Source organism: Podarcis bocagei (genome assembly GCF_964188305.1).
Source record: "Podarcis bocagei genome assembly, chromosome: 17".
Classification (NCBI taxonomy): Eukaryota; Metazoa; Chordata; class Lepidosauria; order Squamata; family Lacertidae; genus Podarcis; species Podarcis bocagei.
The window spans coordinates 15,567,611-15,588,035 of NC_138143.1; the positions used below are offsets into that span (position 1 = coordinate 15,567,611).

General features: G+C 42.6%; 1 protein-coding gene across 3 annotated transcripts in view; it reads left to right on the forward strand.

Annotated features, from left to right (window-relative positions):
- SLC24A2 (solute carrier family 24 member 2) overlaps positions 1-20,425 on the forward strand; it is an 83,372-nt gene that overhangs the window by 35,859 nt on the left and 27,088 nt on the right. For 2 of the 3 annotated variants that reach the window (XM_081176496.1, XM_081176498.1), the window contains exons 3-4: positions 13,593-13,622; positions 16,334-16,442. In XM_081176496.1, coding sequence (XP_081032622.1) covers positions 13,593-13,622; positions 16,334-16,442 — 139 coding nt within the window. The remainder of the gene's footprint in view (positions 1-13,592; positions 13,623-16,333; positions 16,443-20,425) is intronic. The other variant, XM_081176497.1, reaches the window with a different exon arrangement.

Here is a 20,425-nt window from a genome sequence, read left to right on the forward strand (position 1 = left end):
AGAAAGAAATCCTTAGACAACAGCTCTGCCAGGAATCTCAAGATTAGAAGTGTCCTCCCCAAAACTAGTTAAGCTTTTTAAAATAATAGCCACTTCTCTTTCTTAAATCTTGTGAAAGCACGATGACCCCTGCAGGTCTACAAATAACAACACTTTGGAGGTCCCAAGCCTCAAGGAGGTAAGATTGGTCTCAACTAGGGCCAGGGCCTTTTCAGCACTGGCCCCGATCTGGTGGAACGCTCTGTCACAAGAGACTAGGGCCCTGCGGGACTTGACATCTTTCCGCAGGGCCTGCAAGACAGAGCTGTTCTGCCTGGCCTTTGGTTTAGACTCGGTCTGACCCTTATATTTCCCTCCCCTTATGATTTATCAGCTACTTTAAAATGAGGCTGCATTTTAAATTGTGTTTTAACCTGTATTTGAAATTGGTTTGTTTCTCTCCCCCACCCCTCTTTTTCCCCTATTATGTTTTTACTGTGATTTTATTGGTGTTAGCTGCTCTGAGCCCTGCTCTGGCTGGGGAGGGCGGGGTATAAATAAAATTTTTATTATTATTATCATCATCATCATCATCAGATTTCACGGTCCTGGCATATTTTCACACAACGCAGGCATGATCTAGGGATCACTTGTGTTGTTGGCATCTGTCTATTTTGAGAGGGGTGCTTCTCTGGGGGTGAAGTTAAACCACTGCATTAGCAGCACTGAAGAGTAGTATCCAGTGTAGTGCAGGAAGATTTTCCCTCCTGCGCCCACCCCCCAAATCTGGACCACAGAGCTGCTCAACCCTCCAAAGAAGATGAGTAGAAGCAAGCAGAGGGGAGGACAGTGGCATGCCATAGGATAATAATAATAATAATAATAATAATAATAATAATAATAATAATAATAATAATAATAATTTATTTATACCCTGCCCATCTGGCTGAGTTTCCCCAGCCACTCTGGGTGGCTCCCAGTCGAGTGTTAAAAACAATACAGCATTAAATATTAAAAAGTTTCCAAAACAGGGCTGCCTTCAGATGTCTTTTAAAGATAAGATAGCTGCTTATTTCCTTGACATCTGATGGGAGGGCATTCCACGGAACGGGCGCTACTACCGAGAAGGGCCTCTGCCTGGTTCCCTATAACCTCACTTCTCGCAGTGAGGGAACCGCCAGAATGCCCTCGGAGATGGATGAGAGTGGAGACGCTCCTTCAGGTATACTGGGCTGAGGCTGTTTAGGGCTTTAAAGGTCAGCACCAACACTTTGAATTGTGCTCGGAAACATCCTGGGAGCCAATGCAGATCTCTCAGGACTGGTGTTATGTGGTCCCAGTGGCCACTCCCAGTCACCAGTCTAGCTGCCGCATTCTGGATTAATTGCAGTTTCCGGGTCACCTTCAAAGGTAGCCCCACGTAGAGCGCGTTGCAGTAGTCCAAGCGGGAGATAGCTAGAGCACTGTACTTTAAACATATAAAGTTTTGGGACACCCTAAATGTCACATCCAGGCCATTGGGAGACTAAGAGATGTGTTGTGTTGCCATGCCACCTGTTGTACACACAAACACATTAGAAGGAGGGGGCTACGTATCCCCAAATAACCTGTGGGCTTTCACACATACACTACTACCCCTGGGACACTCACCTAAAATTGTATCTGGCTTAATGCTTCATTTTACATTAGTCCCTGTCTAGTGTGCTGAGCTCATGCCAAGGACTGGCAAGACATGCACAAATGAATAAAGGACTGCAGGTTTGCACCCCCTCCTCTCTCTCTCTCTCTAAATAATAATAACAATAGTAATAATAATATATTTATACCCTGACTAACTGGCTGGGCTTCCCCAGCAACTCTGGGTGGCTTCCAACAGAATATTAAAAACATGATAAAACATCAAACTTCCCTAAACAGGGCTGCCTTCAGATGTCTTCTAAATGTCAGGTAGTTGTTTATTTTGCGCCACAACCGAGAAGGCCCTCTGCCTGGTTCCCTGTAACCTCATTTCTCGCAATGAGGGAACCACCAGAAGGCCCTCGGCGCTGGATCTCAGTGTCCGGGCAGAACGATGGGGGTGAAGACGCTCCTTCAGGTATACTGGGCTGAGGCTGTTTAGGGCTTTAAAGGTCAGCACCAACACTTTGAATTGTGCTCGGAAACATCCTGGGAGCCAATGCAGATCTCTCAGGACCGGTGTTATGTGGTCTCGGTGGCCACTGCCAGTCACCATGGTAATCTCTGCTGCTAGCTGCAGGCAGGCACAATTAAACTATTGCTCTGTAAGTCTGTATGTCTCAGCTATGGTGTGCATGCGTTCTACACAAGCATGTGCATGTGCAAACTCTCCTGATCTTTCTCCATGGAGATTGTTCTGTGCCCATTATAATCCTTCTCAGCTGAGAACAAGATAAGGAATCATGTTTTTGATGGTGAGGAAATAAAATATTAGTTGTTTGCCCAATAATTGGGGGGGCAGAATTCACATGTCTTTACTGTGGCATATCTCTGGTATAGGGTTAGGTCAATGTGGAGGTCAATGTGTTTTACAATGTGTTGTAAAAGAAGTGTTACCAGATATGTTTCATGTCTTCTATCTATCGTAGAGTGGGTGACAATGTAAAAAAAAAGAGTTTGTGATATACACCATTGGTGTAATACTCTTTCTATTTAGGTGAGTTCCAGAGATGTCACTTAATAATGTTGGTTCCAGATAAGATCATCTCTGGTAAAAAAACACAACAACATACTTTCACATGAATGTGTAGTTCTTAGGTGCTGGCAGCACTTAAGCACATGCAAGCACGTGTTTTTAAACCTCCTTGGACACGGGTAGGGGACATCTTCTCTCAGTCAAGGATGCTTATTAATTTAAACACTTGGGTAGATATTTTCTAAATACTGCCCCTGACTGACTCCACAAATCCCTTTGAAATGGGACAAGAATGTTCTGTCCTTTAAAGAGTACAAATGTCACACACACAAAAATGGATGTGTGTGCCGTCTAGATTTAAATTTCTCTAGACAGAAATACTGTGCCAGCATTAACTTGATATATTAGAGAAGTATGCAAAGGGCATTCTAAAATGCTCTGCCTCTTATTTGAACAGCCAAGGTCAACCCGATAGCTTAATAATTTTATTTTGCAGTCTTGTTCTGTTGTTAGGTGCTATTCGTCACACAACAACATCAAAACCTTTGAAGCTCCTTGATGTTGCATTTTGGCTGGTGCATATTTGTGTCGGGCTGAACTATCCCTTTATTACATAGAAGATTTTATGAGTGCTGTTAGCATGGGACCCTGGACCTTAGCACCTGAGCAAAAAGCCCTATACTCCATAGCAAGTAGCAGGTATTGTACTATTATTGAAATTAGTTATGTTCTATGATTTCTCTATGAGCAGAATTCATCTAAGTTGTAGCAGGGAAGGAATGAGGTCTGTTGCTGCAATGGGATTTCCCTTCAATGCCTCCTTTCACTCCCTAAATCTGCTCTGGAGGGGGCCCACGGTGGGGGGGGGGAAGCATGGACTTTCCCCCCTGCATGCGTGCCCTACTTAGTTCCTATGTTGAATTCCACCATATAAATGGTAAATGAGAAAGCGGTTAATCTCTTAAAGATTCCAGGACAAAATATCTTTGCAAAATGTATTTTCACTAGATCAGTTTTGATGTTGTTGTTTAGTCGTTTAGTCGTGTCCGACTCTTCGTGACCCCATGGACCAGAGCACGCCAGGCACTCCTGTCTTCCACTGCCTCCTGCAGTTTGGTCAAACTCATGTTGGTAGCTTCGAGAACACTGTCCAACCATCTCGTCCTCTGCCGTCCTGTGCCTTGGCCAAAGGCTTGGTGGAACAGCTCTGTCTTGCAGGCCCTACGGAAAGATATCAAGTCCTGCAGGGCCCTAGTCTCTTGTGACAGAGCGTTCCACCAGATCAGGGCCACAGCCGAAAAAGCCCTGGCTCTGGTTGTGGCCCGGGATCTCCACGATGTTTTGGTTTGAAGACCGTAAGTCCTCCGTGGGACATAGCAGGAGAGGCAGTCCCATAGGTACGAGGGTCCTAGGCTGTATAGGGCTTTAAAGGATAAAACCAGCACATTAAACCTGATCCTGTACTCCACCGGGAGCCAGTGCAGCTGGTATAGCACCGGGTGAATGTGATCCCGTGGCGAGGACACCCGCTGGAGTTTCTGGGTCAGTCTCAAGGGCAGCCCCACGTAGAGTGAGTTACAATAATCCAATCTGGAGGTGACCGCTGCGTGGATCACAGTGGCTAGGTCAGGGCGAGAGAGGTAAGGAGGAAACTGCTTAGCTTGGTGGAGATGAAAAAATGCCACCTTTGTTATAGCTGCAATCTGCGCCTCCATGGAAAGGGAGGTGTCGAGGAAGCAATAAAATATACATAGGGGAGGGTATTTTTATTCATGTTCTTCTATCTTTTATCTCCGCTCTTTTCCTTTTTTTGTTTTTTTAAACCAAAGAATGCATATTTAGAACCAGTTCTGAAGCTGGGAAAGTTTGCAGAGGACAAGAGCTATAGCGCAATGGAGAGAGAGGTGAAAGATGAGGTGAGGTCTCGAGCAGAGACATTCTGGATCAGGATAGCAACTGCTGGCCATGGGTCCCCTCTGAACTTGATGCATCACAGTGCTAGGGAAAGTTGTCTTCCACATGTGCTGTAGATCAAGAGAAAGGCAGATGTATGAGATTAGTTTGATTTCGTGCCAAATCCTACTTATCTTTGTGTGTGTGTCTGTGTGTGCAACACAGCTGGTTTAGCCAGCCATAAAGTACATTTGGCAAGAGTGATTTGGACGTTCTAATCTTATTACTTATAAATGTGAGTTTATTGTAGTTCTTTATTAAGTAGATTTTTTTTTCATTTGCTGAATAAACTTGTTCCACTGCCCAGAACTGAAAGTTTTTAATGTCATATCCATATTCCAAGAAATGACTCACCAAAGGGGTGCCAATCTCCTGGTTCCTAATGTTACCCAGATGCTCCTCTATTCTTATTTTGAGCATCCTTGTAGTTTGACCTACATAGATTCTTTTTGCATGGACACTGAATGATGTATATAGCATTGTTAGTGATTTAGTGAATGATTCCAAAGGGTAAACATTGTGTGAGTCATTTCTTGGAAAATGGACATGAAATTAGACGATGGATTTTGAAACTCATGCTGGTAGCTTCGAGAACACCATCTCGTCCTCTGCGGTCCCCTTCTCCTTGTGCCCTCCATCTTTCCCAGCATCAGGGTCTTTTCCAGGGAGTCTTCTCTTCTCATGAGGTGGCCAAAGTCTTGGAGCCTCAGCTTCAGGATCTGTCCTTCCAGTGAGCACTCAGGGCTGATTTCCCTAAGAATGGATCGGTTTGATCTTCTTGCAGTCCATGGGACTCTCAAGAGTCTCCTCCAGCACCATAATTCAAAAGCATCGATTCTTCGGCGATCAGCCTTCTTCATGGTCCAGCTCTCACTTACATACATCACTACTGAGAAAACCATAGCTTTTACTATACGGACCTTTGTTGGCAAGGTGATGTCTCTGCTTTTTAAGATGCTGTCTAGGTTTGTCATTGCTTTTCTCCCAAGAAGCAGGCGTCTTTTAATTTTGTGGCTGCTGTCACCATCTGCAGTGATCATGGAGCCCAACAAAGTAAAATCTCTCACTGCCTCCATTTCTTCCCCTTCTATTTGCCAGGAGGTGATGGGACCAGTGGCCATGATCTTCGTTTTTTTGATGTTGAGTTTCAAACCATATTTTGCGCTCTCCTCTTTCACCCTAATGAAAAGGCTCTTTAATTCCTCCTCACTTTCTGCCATCAATGTTGTGTCATGTGATTAGCCCTTGATAAAGGCCTCCTGGCCAAAATGTGGGCATTCTTCATAAATAAAGTCACCATTATTCTTCCAGCATCTTTGAGATTCATTTCTCCCACGGTCTTTCAGATGCTTCCAGATTTTGGTGCAATGCGAAGCAAGGATTCAAAATCCTTTTCAATCATAAGCATATCCAAACTAATGCAAGGCAAATAAATAGCAGGTGAAAAGCTCCAAAGTTATATGAAAACTCATGCGCATTAGAGTTTATCAGACATCTTAGGTTGCAGAGGAGAAGTGTTCTTGGTAGCTGCTTCCTGACTTCAGAGATAGAGGGTTTTCTTAGAGGTTCTGGCAGAATATATTTCAAAAGTTACTTAAGACACTGGGATACATATATCCTTTTTCATCTTACTTTTTTTGGGGGGGGATGGTGGAATCGTTCTTAACATTTTAAAAAACTTGGCTTTTTCTTCTTCTGATTTTCTTTTTTTAAAAAACACACTCTTCAGAGAGCTCTAAATCATATGCATTTTCCACTAAATGAACTTCATTTGACATTAAAGCTGACCTTTTCAGAAAGCTGCCATTTTTGTTCCTAGGCTCTCTTTGTAACTTGAGTGAGCGTTGTAGGTATTTCCCTGCTCGTGTTATGTTTTGTCATGGAAACAGACCTTCTCTGTTTGCTTCTAGCTGCAAAAAAAATATGACAAAACATTGTTGTTTGATTCATGGTGATGCAGTTATTATCTTCACCATTGGATGCAATTAAAATGCATTTGCCAGGCTTGGAAGAAGAGAATAAATTCACTAAAACTGTGAGTTTTATGTAACCAGCAGTAGGAACTAGGTGTTCTCTGGTTGCATTATTGCTACCTCTTTCAAATCAAACATTTACAAGACTAAAGAAAATAAAATACAATAAAATAATTTTTAAAAATCCTTCCAATAGCACCTTAGAGACAAACTAAGTTAGTTATTGGTATGAGCTTTCAACTTGAGGTTGTAAAGGTAAAGGTACCCCTGACCATTAGGTCCAACTTCTGCCAGTTTCAGAAATTGTGGGTCACTTTGCACCCACAGACTCTGGTACCCAAAACCTGTAACAATATTATTTTCTTAGATACGTCAGCTTTGTTGTTGTTGTTGTTTAGTTGTTTAGTCGTGTCCGACTCTTCATGACCCCATGGACCAGAGCACGCCAGGCACTCCTGTCTTCCACTGCCTCCCGCAGTTTGGTCAAACTCATGCTGGTAGCTTCGAGAACACTTTCCCACCATCTTGTCCTCTGTCATCCCCTTCTCCTTGTGCCCTCCATCTTTCCCAACATCATAGTCTTTTCCAGGGAGTCTTCTCTTCTCATGAGGTGGCCAAAGTCTTGGAGTCTCAGCTTCAGGATCTGTCCTTCCAGTGAGCACTCAGGGCTGATTTCCTTCAGAATGGATAGGTTTGATCTTCTTGCAGTCCATGGGACTCTCAAGAGTCTCCTCCAGCACCATAATTCAAAAGCATCAATTCTTCAGCGATCAGCCTTCTTTATGGTCCAGCTTACGTATCCTTAAATGTATTTTTGGGTGCATGGTGTACACAAGCATACAGTGGTGCCCTGCAAGACGAATGCCTTGCAAGACGGAAAACCCGCTAGACGAAAGGGTTTTCCGTTTTGGAGGTGCTTCGCAAAACGAATTTCCTATGGACTTGCGAGTCTTGCGAGTTCCTGCGGGGGGTTTTTCCTCCCCCCCTTTTTCCTAAGCCGCTAAGCCACTTATCAGCTGATCCTAAGCCGCTAAGCCGCTTAACAGCTGATCTTCTAAGCCGCTTATCAGCTGATCCGCTAAGCCACTTAACAGCTGATCCGCTAAGCCACTAAGCCACTTATCAGCTGATCCGCTAAACCGCTAAACCGCTTATCAGCTTGATCCGCTAAGCCCGCTAAGCCGCTAATAGCGCTAATCCGCTAAGCCACTAATGGGCTTGCTTCGCAAGACGAAAAAACCGCAAGACAAAGAGACTCGCAGAACAGATTCTTTTCGTCTTGCGAGGCACCACTGTATTTGATTCTCTCAATGATTTCAAGCAAGTATACTTAAAATGACAGCAAATATTTCATTTGGAGTGGTACTTGTGGGGAATCATTTATTCATAGCAATTCTTTGAAAAGGGCATCTCAACAACTTTTCCAGTGGAAGAATCACACAGCCTGACAAGATAGCAATGCTGTAAAAACTAGCAGGACATTTTTATTTTATTTTATTTTATAAAGAAAATGAGGACTTCTATTGTTGTTGGGTTTTTAAAATATGTTTGTGTGGAGAGAGAGAGAGAGAGAGAGAGATGGATCACAGCCATTTTTATTATTATTTAGTGGCCTCAGCTCTTAATTTTGTCATATTTTGAATAGTAGGAGTGATTTCATCCCAGCCTAGGCTGAACAAAGAAAGAAGTGTGATGCTAACTAGGTTTTTTGGACTCATACCAAAATGCAATGTGCTTTATTTGGCTACCTTAATAGGTTATAATAAGGTTTAAGGATTGTTACTCCCACAAGCCCTTTTGAGCTTATAATATATTTGCTCTTAGAGACTTTAGTCCTTATCTACCAAACACTTGTTCGGACAAGTAAACCTCCTCTATATTTTTTGTCAACTTAGGAGAAACTTTGCTTAGAAGGTTTGCAAAATTGCACGAAATCATATTCCATCTTGTAAGAACAGCATTGCCCAAATCCTGATTCAGAGAAGTGTGGGAATCAGATCTGGGTGGGAGACCTCAAAGACCTGAGGTGGGATACCATCTGGGACAAGCAACCAGCCACTTAAAGCAATGTTGGCTAGAATTAAAAGAGTCCATACTCAAGGTTGAACATAGTTGCCATCTCATCCTAGTAAGGGTGCATTATATGAACTGATCTTCAGCATCATTATGTTGGCAGCGTTATAATATGGAGGCTCTCTAATATGTATGTGGTGGGGTGGTTAAGTTTTTGGGGAGATTTCAGAAATTGTTCCACACATGACCCCACTAATGTATATTTAGCACATCTCTCATTATATGACAGCAAAGCAATATTGATTATACACAATGGCTCATTGATACTTCTCCTGGCAGCAGTAATATTGGAAGTGGTAAGATACTAGAAGCTGAACACTAGATCTCCATTAGAGGGGTGAATATAATAGAATCTAGAATTTTTGTCTGAAAAGGTTACCTACCGCAGCAGAAGGTTGAGGGGCTTGGTCAAACAATGCAACTTTCTGAAGACTCCATGTCTGTCAAATGTTACTAAAGGATCTGACCTCCCAAGACCACCAACAGATCTCTTTCTGAGGAGATAATTTACCTTGGGCATTTTGGTAGCAAAATTAAACACCAAAAAGACTGGGCTTAGAATATACATTCCTTTGAAACTTGTATGAGGAAAATGATTTGGGAAACTTGTTTGTATTTTGGAATGTTAATTGTGCTGTTTGAAACCAAATAAAAATGTGTCCATATATTTGTTCAGCTAGTCAGAATAGGCAGTAAGCTTTGTACCACGTTGTTGCATCATCTCCATCCTGTATGAGGCAGGGAGAGAGAGAGACGTTTGCCCTCCACAACAGGTCAGGTCACCATGTGCCAGTTAACTTAGAATAGCTTGATACCAGAGATGAAGGTTAGGAGACCGTTTTTTTCTTGTGTTTGGAAGATCACAGTCATACAGGTAAAGTGCCAGGAATAATTAGAAGAGACAATGCTTCAGTCCCCAGTAGGCGCTGAACGCTTTATCTATAATGAAGAACTTGCCGTTCCGATTTTGTGCTGTTTTGTTCTGATTAACTGGCAAGCAAGTTGCCCTTATAGTGCATTCTCATGGTACCGGCAATGCTGTCTTTCTGAATAATCGTCACGAGGACGTAATATGAGTTAGTACTGTGTTAGACAGTACTAAAGATCATGTTCAACAAGTCAGGTTGCACCCTTGCTGCATAATTTGTTTGACTTCTATACTGATTGTCTCGCCTCTGTTTGGGGGCAATTCTTACACGTCCAACATCTCAGTCCCAAATCTGTTTACTTGGAGCTATTTGTCCCACTGATTCTCAGTAAATCTGCTTAGGAACTCGAGAGACCCTGCAGCTACAATCCTACACATACACACAACTTTATATTTAATGATTTTATGCTTTGCTGTTGTATCCCACTCTGGAAATACTTTGGAATACTGTGCCAATAACTCTTTTTTGAAAAGAAATGTGTGTGTGTTTTGGAGGGAATCATAGCACTATGGCAATAGTTCTGCCAGCACAAGCTTTTCAGCTTGCCAGGTAGAACTGTCCCCGTTTGCACTAACAGACATCCCGCTCTGGGGTGGGAAGAAGAGTGCAGAAAGCCCCATTGCACTAACAGACACCCCGCTCTTGGTCTCTGATGATGATGATGATGATGATGGTGATGATAATAATAATAATAATAATAATAATGATGATGATGATGATGATGATGGCAGCACAGCTCTGTTTGCCGCTGCCATCTCGTACCAAATCCAAATACTGTATATGTCTGAAAAGTATTACGTACAGAGAAAATCACTCCTCCTTCACTGAGCACATGTGTCAATCATCATGTAGTCAAAATGGCACCACCTGCACATAAGAGGAAGGTGTTAGGAGGCTCAGAAGAACCCCAAGATTTGCAGTAATGCAAAAAAAAAAATCTTTAGGAACACCTTCCCCCCAAACAGCTCATTGAGGACTCAGTGGGCACAGAATGCTGCCTGGAAAAAAAAAAGGAAAACCAGGAATTGAACATCATGGAAAATGGCATGGCTGAGAGGAAAGGGACATCTTGGGCAGATGCCATTGGCTTTCCTCCGTTTTCAGATTTCAGGGGGTGGGAGATAATCCTTACGTAAGACAAAACAGCTCCATCCACACACAAGAGAGCAGGTACTGTGAGGTTTGGGTGAACCCAGAGATTTGCGGAAGTACAAGGAATCTTGGGGGGTGGGGTGGATATCTAATGGGGAGGAACCCGAAACAATCCATTGGGGACTGAGCAGGATCAGCAGCCCTGAAGTGCTGAATCACTTGGAAATGCAAACAGAGCAAGGAATGGAATGGAATGGGCTGATTGGTGAGGAGAGTTGCGATGGGGCAGGAGAGGCTAGCTGAAAGAACAAGGAGGAAGCCCAGAGAAAGTGGAAGGTAGGCACTCATACCTTGGTCTTTTCCATTATTGTCCTCTGTCTCCTTCCCTTTACTCCTTTTGGAGAAATTAGGAGAAATCTGCTTCCAGGGCAGAGAGATAGAGATAGAGATAGAGATAGAGATAGAGATAGAGATAGAGATAGAGATAGAGATAGAGATAGATATTTCCCAGTAGTGATGTATGGAAGTGTAAGCTGAACCATAAAGAAGGCTGATCGCTGAAGAATTGATGCTTTTGAATTATGGTGCTGGAGGAGACTCTTGAGAGTCCCATGGACTGCAAGAAGATCAAACCTCTCCATTCTGAAGAAAATCAGCCCTGAGTGCTCACTAGAAGCTGAGGCTCCAATACTTTGGCCACTTCATGAGAAGAGAAGACTCCTTGGAAAAGACCCTGGTGTTAGGAAAGATGGAGGGCACAAGGAGAAGGGGACGACAGAGGATGAGATGTTTGGACAGTGTTCTCTAAGCTACCAACATGAGTTCGACCAAACTGCGGGAGGCAGTGGAAGACAGGAGTGCCTGGCGTGCTCTGGTCCATGGGGTCACGAAGAGTCGGACACGACTAAATGACTAAACAACAACAACAATAGTTGGGTAGTGGGTTGAAGTCATCAACACTTGATTGGAGCCCAGGAAGCTGTAGAACAAAAGTACCACTTACAGTAGCGATTCGGCAGGATGGTAAATTGTATCTGCAGATAAGCTTGTGAAGAAAATCACCTGTGCTTCTACAACAGAAGAACCATTTTCCATTTTGACCCCAGTTGGCTTTTCCTTGGCGTAATAAGTTAAAAAAAGAGGAAGGGGAAGTTTTCTCATCTAGTCTACCACATCGTCTACCACAATTTACATGTAGCTTCTATGGGGCTTTAAGCAAAGTCTTCCTTAGGTTGGAGACCTTAGCCCTGCTATCTAGACATCTCAACTCTTCATCTAGAGCAGGCATGGCCCTCCAGCAGTTTTGGGACTACAACTCCCATCATCCCTAGCTAACAGGACCAGGGGCCAGGGATGATGGGAATTGTAGTCCCAAAACAGTTGGAGAGCCACATTTGGCCATGCCTGATCTAGAGTTTCTGCAGATTTAAGTTGGAACTCTGTTGTGCCCTCTACTGCTGAACTATGGAACCTCCCATAATTGATTTCTTTTTAGCCCACATCCCAACAATTCCCTAAATATCAGAGTTCATTCTTCAAAAAAACTGGATCAAAGTGAATATAGGAAAGTTCAACTTGCTTTTTATCTTCTGCCAGTGGTTCTCCTTCTGAGGTCAACTACAAACGAGCCGTATCTATTGGCCTGAGATGGAAATTCTGTTTTATAAATTGTGGGTTCTCTTACTTTATATCATGTGTATTATTGCATAGTATGTTCAGTGTACAGCATACTCTGCAATGTTTTGCATCACTAAAACTTACAAATTGGGCTTAGTTCCCTAATGGCTTGTGGCTTGAAATACCAGGAATGTGCTTATTAAAGTATCTTTGGACAGTTTGGGCATCTCTGGAGCAGGGCCAGCCATGGACGTTTTGCCACCAGAGGCAAACCAGAAATTGCTGCCCGGTTTCCTCCTCCTCCTCTGTGCACCCAACATGCATTAGATGTCAATCAGGCAAAGGCCTGGTTAAAGAGGAACTTTTTCTATCTATTATCATTTATTATAAAAGGTAAAGGGACCCCTGACCATTAGGTCCAGTCATGGCCGACTCTGGGGTTGCGGCGCTCATCTCGCTTTATTGGCCGAGGGAGCCAGCATACAGCTTCCGGGTCATGTGGCCAGCATGACTAAGCCGCTTCCGGCAAACCAGAGCAGCGCACGGAAATGCCGTTTTCCTTCCTGCCGGAGCGGTACCTATTTATCTACTTGCACTTTGACGTGCTTTCGAACTGCTAGGTTGGCAGGAGCAGGGACCGAGCAACGGGAGCTCACCCCGTCGCGGGGATTTGAACCGCCGACCTTCTGATTGGCAAGTCCTAGGCTCTGTGCTTTAACCCACAGCACCACTCGCACCCCATTATTTATTTATTATACTTGTCCTGTAAAGGCCAAGCTACATGTGAGGGGACATGGAATTAATTGTGTAGATACAGTTATGTGCACTTAAATAAATTTGTAAATAACATCCATGGGAAGCCTCCAAGTTGTTGGGGATTGGGATGTGGGACTGCTTTCCACTGTCCCAACCATTACTTCTCTGAAGAGATTTACATTTTAAGGGAAGTCCTCATTGGTCCTAAATATCAATTACAGGTATAGTAGGTATGTAGTCTCTGTTTCAAAATGTCAAGGCAATCATCCTTATTTCTTCAAGCCATTCTTCTTACAGCAGGATTACTCTGAGGTGCTTTATTTACATATTTATTTACATAGATGAATGATTCAGATGCATATGTGTCTAGAATAAATGTCTAGAGTTGCATGACACTGAGATGTGACTCTTTTCTACAGAATGTATGTTAGCATTTCTAGGGAGAGAGAGAAATTATTGTGCTGTCTTGACACTTTGTTTAACACTTTCTTTTGAAAACATTGGCATGCTTTACCATCCATTTTACTCTTTTGTTTTGTCTTTTCTTTTTCCTTTCCACTCATGCAGTCAAATGCCGGGGAGGACCAGACACTAACGGTAGGCAGTAGCAAGTGTCTTTTTATATCTAGTCATTTTGATTCTAAAATGCATAGTCAGTTTTTTTATTATATATGTGATGATATAATTGTAAAACTTAGAATTCTAGTGCTAAAACTATTTCTGGGATTTTACTTTTCCATTTCATTTGCATTTTATTGGAAGATGGATGCATATACAGAGGGACTGCATCCAACTAAGTTTTATTCACAGTTGGCCTGTTGAAATGAATGATCCTTAGTTAGGCATGCTCATTAATTTCAATAGGTCCACTGTCAAGTATGACTTAAGACTGGCTACAAGTCAGAGTCTGCCATTTTTCCTTGGCCTTAATCACTAAGCCACATACAGTCATACCTCAGGTTACAGACACTTCAGGTTGCGTTTTCTTGGGTTACGGACCACCAAAACCCAGCAGTACCGAAATGGGTTACTTCCAGGTTTCAGTGGTTGTGCATGCGCAGAAGCGCTGAATTGCAACCCACGCGTGTGCATGTTGCAAACGTGCATCCCACACAGATCACGTTCGCAACCCGAGCGTCCGCTGTATTGTAGTTGCTTGCCTCTCTCCTTGCAGTTTTGCAGCCCACAAGAAACCAAGGTGTAGAAGCTGTCTAGCCCAGTTTAGGTGAAGAACTTCGCTTTCATTGGCTAACTGGCAGCCAAGGACACATTTCCCTTTCCTTTGATATCTAAGGTAAAGGTAATGAGACCCCTGACCATTAGGTCCAGTCGTGACCGACTCTGGGGTTGCGGCGCTCATCTCGCTTTATTGGCTGAGGGAGCCAGCGTACAGCTTCTGTGGCCAGCATGACTAAGCTGCTTCTGGTGAACCAGAGCAGCACACGGAAACGCCGTTTACCTTCCCGCTGGAGCGGTACCTATTTATCTACTTGCACTTTGACGTGCTTTCGAACTGCTAGGTTGGCAGGAGCAGGGACCGAGCAACGGGAGCTCACCCTGTCGCGGGGATTCAAACCGCCGACCTTCTGATCGGCAAGTCCTAGGCTCTGTGGTTTAGACCACAGTGCCACCCACGTCCCACCTTTGATAGCTAACTCTCTTCAAATGCCTGTTCTTTCATTCGTGTCACCTCAGTAGATACGGTTTTGTGAATGTGTTTGCCCAGGTCATGCGTAGCTCCCCTCCCAGGGCTCATGTGCTTAACCAAACCCCCCTGGTTATAAAAGAATGGCCCTGCAAGTTATTTTTTTCTTTTCCACCAACTGCGCATACATCTTACAGTCATATATATTTCCAGAGTTATAATTCCACCTACAAAACTACAGTGAGTCAGAAGAATGAATTGCATATGAATATGGAAATCATGTTAAGAACTTCATTGCTTTTCCATAGGTCTGGTTCACATGTCGCTTAAAAAGCAGGGGTCGGCAAAGGTTTTGTGGCTTGGGCTGGAGTGCGCACGCATGCGCAAATGCTATTTCCGGCGCTCCTTCCGGTGCGGAGGAGGCTTGCCCTGTTCTGGGAAGTTTTTAATGTGTGATATTTTAGTGGTTTTTTTGTTTCTATGGAAGCCGCCCAGAGTGGCTGGGGAAACCCAGCCAGATGGGCGGGGTACAAATAATTAATAATAATAATAATAATAATAATAATAATAATTCCCATTGGCTGCAGGAGCTTCCTGCAGCCAATGGGAAGCCGGCCAGCGTCGCGGAAGGCGGTCCCTGCTCTGCTCTGCGCCAGTTTAGCATGGCACACGGGAGCCAACTAAGCAGGCGGCGAGGGTCCCCTAGCGGGCAGTGTGGGTCCATGGGGCTTAGGTTGCCAACCCCTGCTTTAAAGCACGGTTGAAATAAAACTACCACACTGTTCCCATTTTCTTCCTTTTGCTCCACCAAAAAGCAATCAAACAAGACTGGCCACAGTACACATGTCCCTTCAAGTGTCCCATTTTCTAGGGGCAATCTCAGAATTGCAGAAGCCGTCCCAATTTCTGATTTGATCCTGGAATGTCCTGGTTGTCCTTTTCTTACTCCCCTCCACAAATGCCCACTCCTGCCACGAACCAGTAAGTAAAGGGGAAGAGTTACCTTAGTAGATGCCTGGTCTTGTTTTTAGACCAATTTGGAGCCTTCATTTTGCTCAGTATTTCTGCTGTGGGCTGGAAGAGGCCCCTTCTTCCTTGGCCACAACTAACTTGTCATTTGCTCTTAAGATACTGGTGTTTATGAGGCTTATATAATGTGACCCGGGGACTGAAAACCTAGCTTTATGTGAAGTATTTAAGACTATATTATCTTATTTTTTTAAAAAAAATTGTATTTACTAAGTTTTCCATTGTAACCATCCAATAAAAACCACATTAAAACATTCCAAATTATAATACAATTTAAAAAGCCAAACAACTATGCCAAATTATATATCTTTGGGTGACTTCCCATGCTCTGAAGTTCGGGGAGTGATAATCTAACGTTGCACTGCATTCCTTAATTAGTCCAAATAGTCCTGATAAACATTTCCGATATTGATCCTTCGTTTATTTTTAACAGCCTCTGAATTCGTTTAGCAAGCGGGTTAGTCCTGACTGTACGACCTTATTGTGTTATCTAATTATTTTCCTAAAATATTTTAAAAATAACAATTCCTGCTTTATATACATAGTAGGGAGGAGTCACAGTGTTGTAGTACATGAAGTAAATTTACTTTCCAAACAGGATTTAAATAGTTTTTTCCCCTCTTTCCCCCTTTAGACTAAGCCCCGTCTGCAGCGTGGTGGGAGCTCTGCATCTCTGCACAACAGTCTAATGAGGAACAGCATTTTCCAGCTTATGATTCACACTCTTGACCCACTTGCTGAAGGTATCGCTTCAATGTGCTTTATTTTTTCTGTTGCTTTTCTTTCCCTCTTGTTAATTTTATTTAAAATTGCCTTCGGCAGCTAATGCTTCTTTTCTCCTGTTCTCTTCCGGCGCAGTTGACAAAATGGCTGCTTTTTTTTCATCTCAGTAGGGGGCTTCCACGCGTGCAAAAACCTCCCATGCACAAACATTGGTTTAAAATCAGCCTTTAAATCAAGGTCCCGCTGAAACAATTCCTCTCCCTTCAGATAAAATAGACAAATGTAGACACAGCCCTGTTTGTGTGTTTTGTGTGTATGCAGCTGTGTGTGTGTGTGTGTGTGTGTGTGTGTGTGTGTGTGTGTGTGTGTGTGTTCTTAAGTCTTGGCTTTAGCTTTTCATACAGATTATGTCTTCTGAAATAACGCTTGCATTTGCAAGGCTAGAATTTCTCCAAAAATAAGTAATCGTATGTTAGCAAACTATGAGAATATACTCATCATTTGCTTACTCAAGTGATTGCAAAATTTAAATTGCTCTGTATTAGAAGCACAAGGAATTTGGGTTTCACTTGAAAACTGTTTAATTACATTTTTTTTTTTTTAAAAAAGTGAATACTCCACATCTCTTTGAAATGAAGATTTGGGTTTTTTTTGTCATTTTTAACCAAATGATGTAACGTTCACCAGTCTTAAAGGAAAAGCTGCTACTCTTTCGTTCCTTACGTTCCAAGCATTACCAAGTCTCCGCTCAGACAAGTACATGTGCTTGAAAATGTTGTCAGAAGCGATTGGGACTCTCTTGACTGTATAAAGCTTTGCAACTGCCACTGGAAGCTTTGCAGCTGCTCAGTTGAAATTAACTTTGCCAGTAATAATCTGTCTGGACTGTGAAGGTTAGCTTTTAAAAAATAAATAAGATTTGTATCTTCTGTCGTCTTAATAAAAGAAGGAAACAAACCCCAAGACACCCAACCAAATTGTATAATTTGCCTCCTTTTATATTTCTTTGTTTTCTCCTTCAATGCATAGCTTTGCATCTGTCTTGCATCATCTGCCCTAAGCAGCTGCTGTGTAGCGTTTCAGAACCATTTTTTAAAAACATAACACAGTGTTGAAGGAGGTTTACTTTTCCTCTCCTGTAACAAAAGTATTTATATGGATATTCCAGAAATCCAGTGTCAGCACTCATTTATTGGTGGGCCACGACCAACAACTAGCTTATTCCTTACCCTAAATTTGCACCTGCGAAAGCACCACCATCTTCTTAAAGTCTTCTTAAAAGGTTGAGGGGGAAAGCATGGGAGATCAGGCAGGAGGGAGACAAGAGAAGGGGAAAGCTGGGTCAAAATTAATATTCAGTGTGCATTATAAGCCAAGAACAGAAATGCATGTATTCAAAAATTGGGTCTGATCTTGAAATATTATTTTAGCAAAACTATAAATCCTCCAGGTGATGCGGTTATCTAGTTGTGAGATTATGACGATGACAATTGTGATTAAAGTTACCAAGGCGCTGCATAAAGATTAATTTTTTTTAAGTACAGTTCCTTCCCACAACCTTACGGTCTAGTAGATACGATACCAAAGGGGAAAGGGGTTGAGAGTTCAAAGAGGGAGAGCAAACTAGTACCGTTAATTCCCCCCCCCCAAAAAAAATTATTCATTTTGTAACACAAATGAACAACAAAAACAAAAAAGCAAACAATACAAATTCTTATCTTATCCTTATTTTTTCTAAACATTGTTGGGTGAAATTCCCCAAGTCCCCCCTACCTGATTTTCATTTTAACTCATCTTTAGCAGATTACAAATATCATAATTTGTAACCATTTTTTTATCACACTTGCTTTTCCCATAAAAATCTTCATATTTTATCCCTTACAAATAATACTATTTGAAAATAAATTATCTTCTACTTCTAACCCTACAGCCTATATCCACTTCCAAAGCTATTCTAAGATTTAAATATTAACATATTTTTTCAAATATTCCTTAAACTTCTTCCAATTTTCTTCCACCACCTCTTCTCTCTGGTCTCAGAATCTCCCAGTCAGTTTGGCAAGTTCCATATAGTCCAGTGGTCCCGCTAATGTTATACGTGTTGAACCATCAGGTGGGATGGCCACTGAGGGAGATGGTTTGGGGAGAGCCACTGCTTTTTCATCTATTGTACTAATAATAGCATTAACTTAGGACATTTATTAAGGATTAAAGTATTCCTCGGGCCATTAAGTTATCCTGGGTAATTGTTTGTCTTCTGGGAATCTAAAGTATTCATAAAGTGCTTTAGAGTGTTCAAAACGCTTCACATACATTAAATTGTACAAAAAGGGAGGCACGATTATCTCCATATTACAGATACAGAGAGAGGGACTGAGAGATAATGGCTTGCTTAAGAAAATGAGCTTTATTTGTATCTGTCTCACCCTTCACTACTGCATTTACAGGCAGCTGACATCTTATGACTATAAACAAACATAATAAAATTATGACAGTAGATAAAAACTACAACAGTAAACCACCAAACATTAAAACTAGGAATTTCCTGATTTGTAGCTCATTTTCATGCAGCACAAGTCTATGCCTGTTTACACAAAACTAAGTCCCACAGTGCTCAATGGAACTTACATCCAGGAAAAGCGTGTAAAAAAAATTTGTGTCCTTAGCTACTATGCCATATCAGGACATCACTTGATTCTTAAGGCCTTTTAATCCACTGGCATTATTTAAACTTTGCAAGAAATTTGCAGAATAAGTTATCACATCTTAAAGCATTTTTTTTTAATTCGTAAAAAGAACCATATAAATATGTGATTATTTAAGTGTACTTTCACCCCATTCCGTCTTAATCCCCAAACTTACAAATGTGTACAGGTAACTTTAATCTTACGCTTATTTTACTTATACAGTTGCAATTTTGTGCGGCTGAGCAGAGGAAACCCAGTCTCCATTTATTTGTTTCCCCACAGGCAACTGCACCAAGCTCCTATTGCAGCACCCCAGGTGTCAGGCTTTGGCAGGTGTCTTAGAGAGCCAGTGTGGTGTAGTGGTTAAGAGCGGTGGACTCGTAATCTGGTGAACCGGGTTCGCTTCCCCACTCCTCCACATGCAGCTGCTGGGTGACCTTGGGCCAGTCACACTTCTCTGAAGTCTCTCAGCCCCAGTCACCTCACAGAGTGCTTGTTGTAGGGGAGGAAGGGAAAGGAGATTGTTAGCCGCTTTGGGACTCCTTCGGGTAGTGATAAAGCGGGGTATGAAATCCAAACTCCTCTTCTTCTTCTTCTTCTTCTTCTTCTTCTTCTTCTTCTTCGAGCCCACTGGCCTCTGTCCCCAAGCTGGTCAGGTGCTTACTAGGTTTTGGGAAGGAGGAGGGAGGACTCTAGGACTCTGCCAGAGTCCTCACACCTGCTTCCCAAAGCCAGGCAAGCACTTACTGAATTTTGGGAAGGCGGCAGGAGGGCTTCGGGACCTTGTCAGAGTGGAGTGTTTTTTCAACTTTCAAATTCCAAAAATGTGGGGTGCTAAAAAGTTGTAACATCGCCACTTCCAGGGAGGAAAGGTGGCGGACTAGTCATGGACTGCTGACACTCCTGTCGGCAGAGATAATTATGTTGTGATTGAGATAACCAAGGTATGAAGCTTGGTTACCAAAACTCCCTTTTAAGATAAGGAAGTTCAGCAATGAGCATCACATGCTCAGAAGAAGATGTTCATCACGCCAGAGACAGAAGCTTTCGGGAGTGGAGGATCATCTATGGAGAGGAACAGTCAATGGGTCCATGCACTGCATAATAGCCCTTAAATTAGGCCATCAGATCAGCGAAACCTCCTTCTTTTCGCTACTACTAAGATTGGAAGTAAATATGAGTTTGATTTTCTGTCTGCCAGTTAATTAGCACCCAGAAAGGAAGCAGGCTGCGGGGGGTGGGGCGGCAGCAGTGGCAAAAAAAGCACTAATTAACAGGCTAGAAAATAAATCAAAAATCTTAAATTGATTACTATA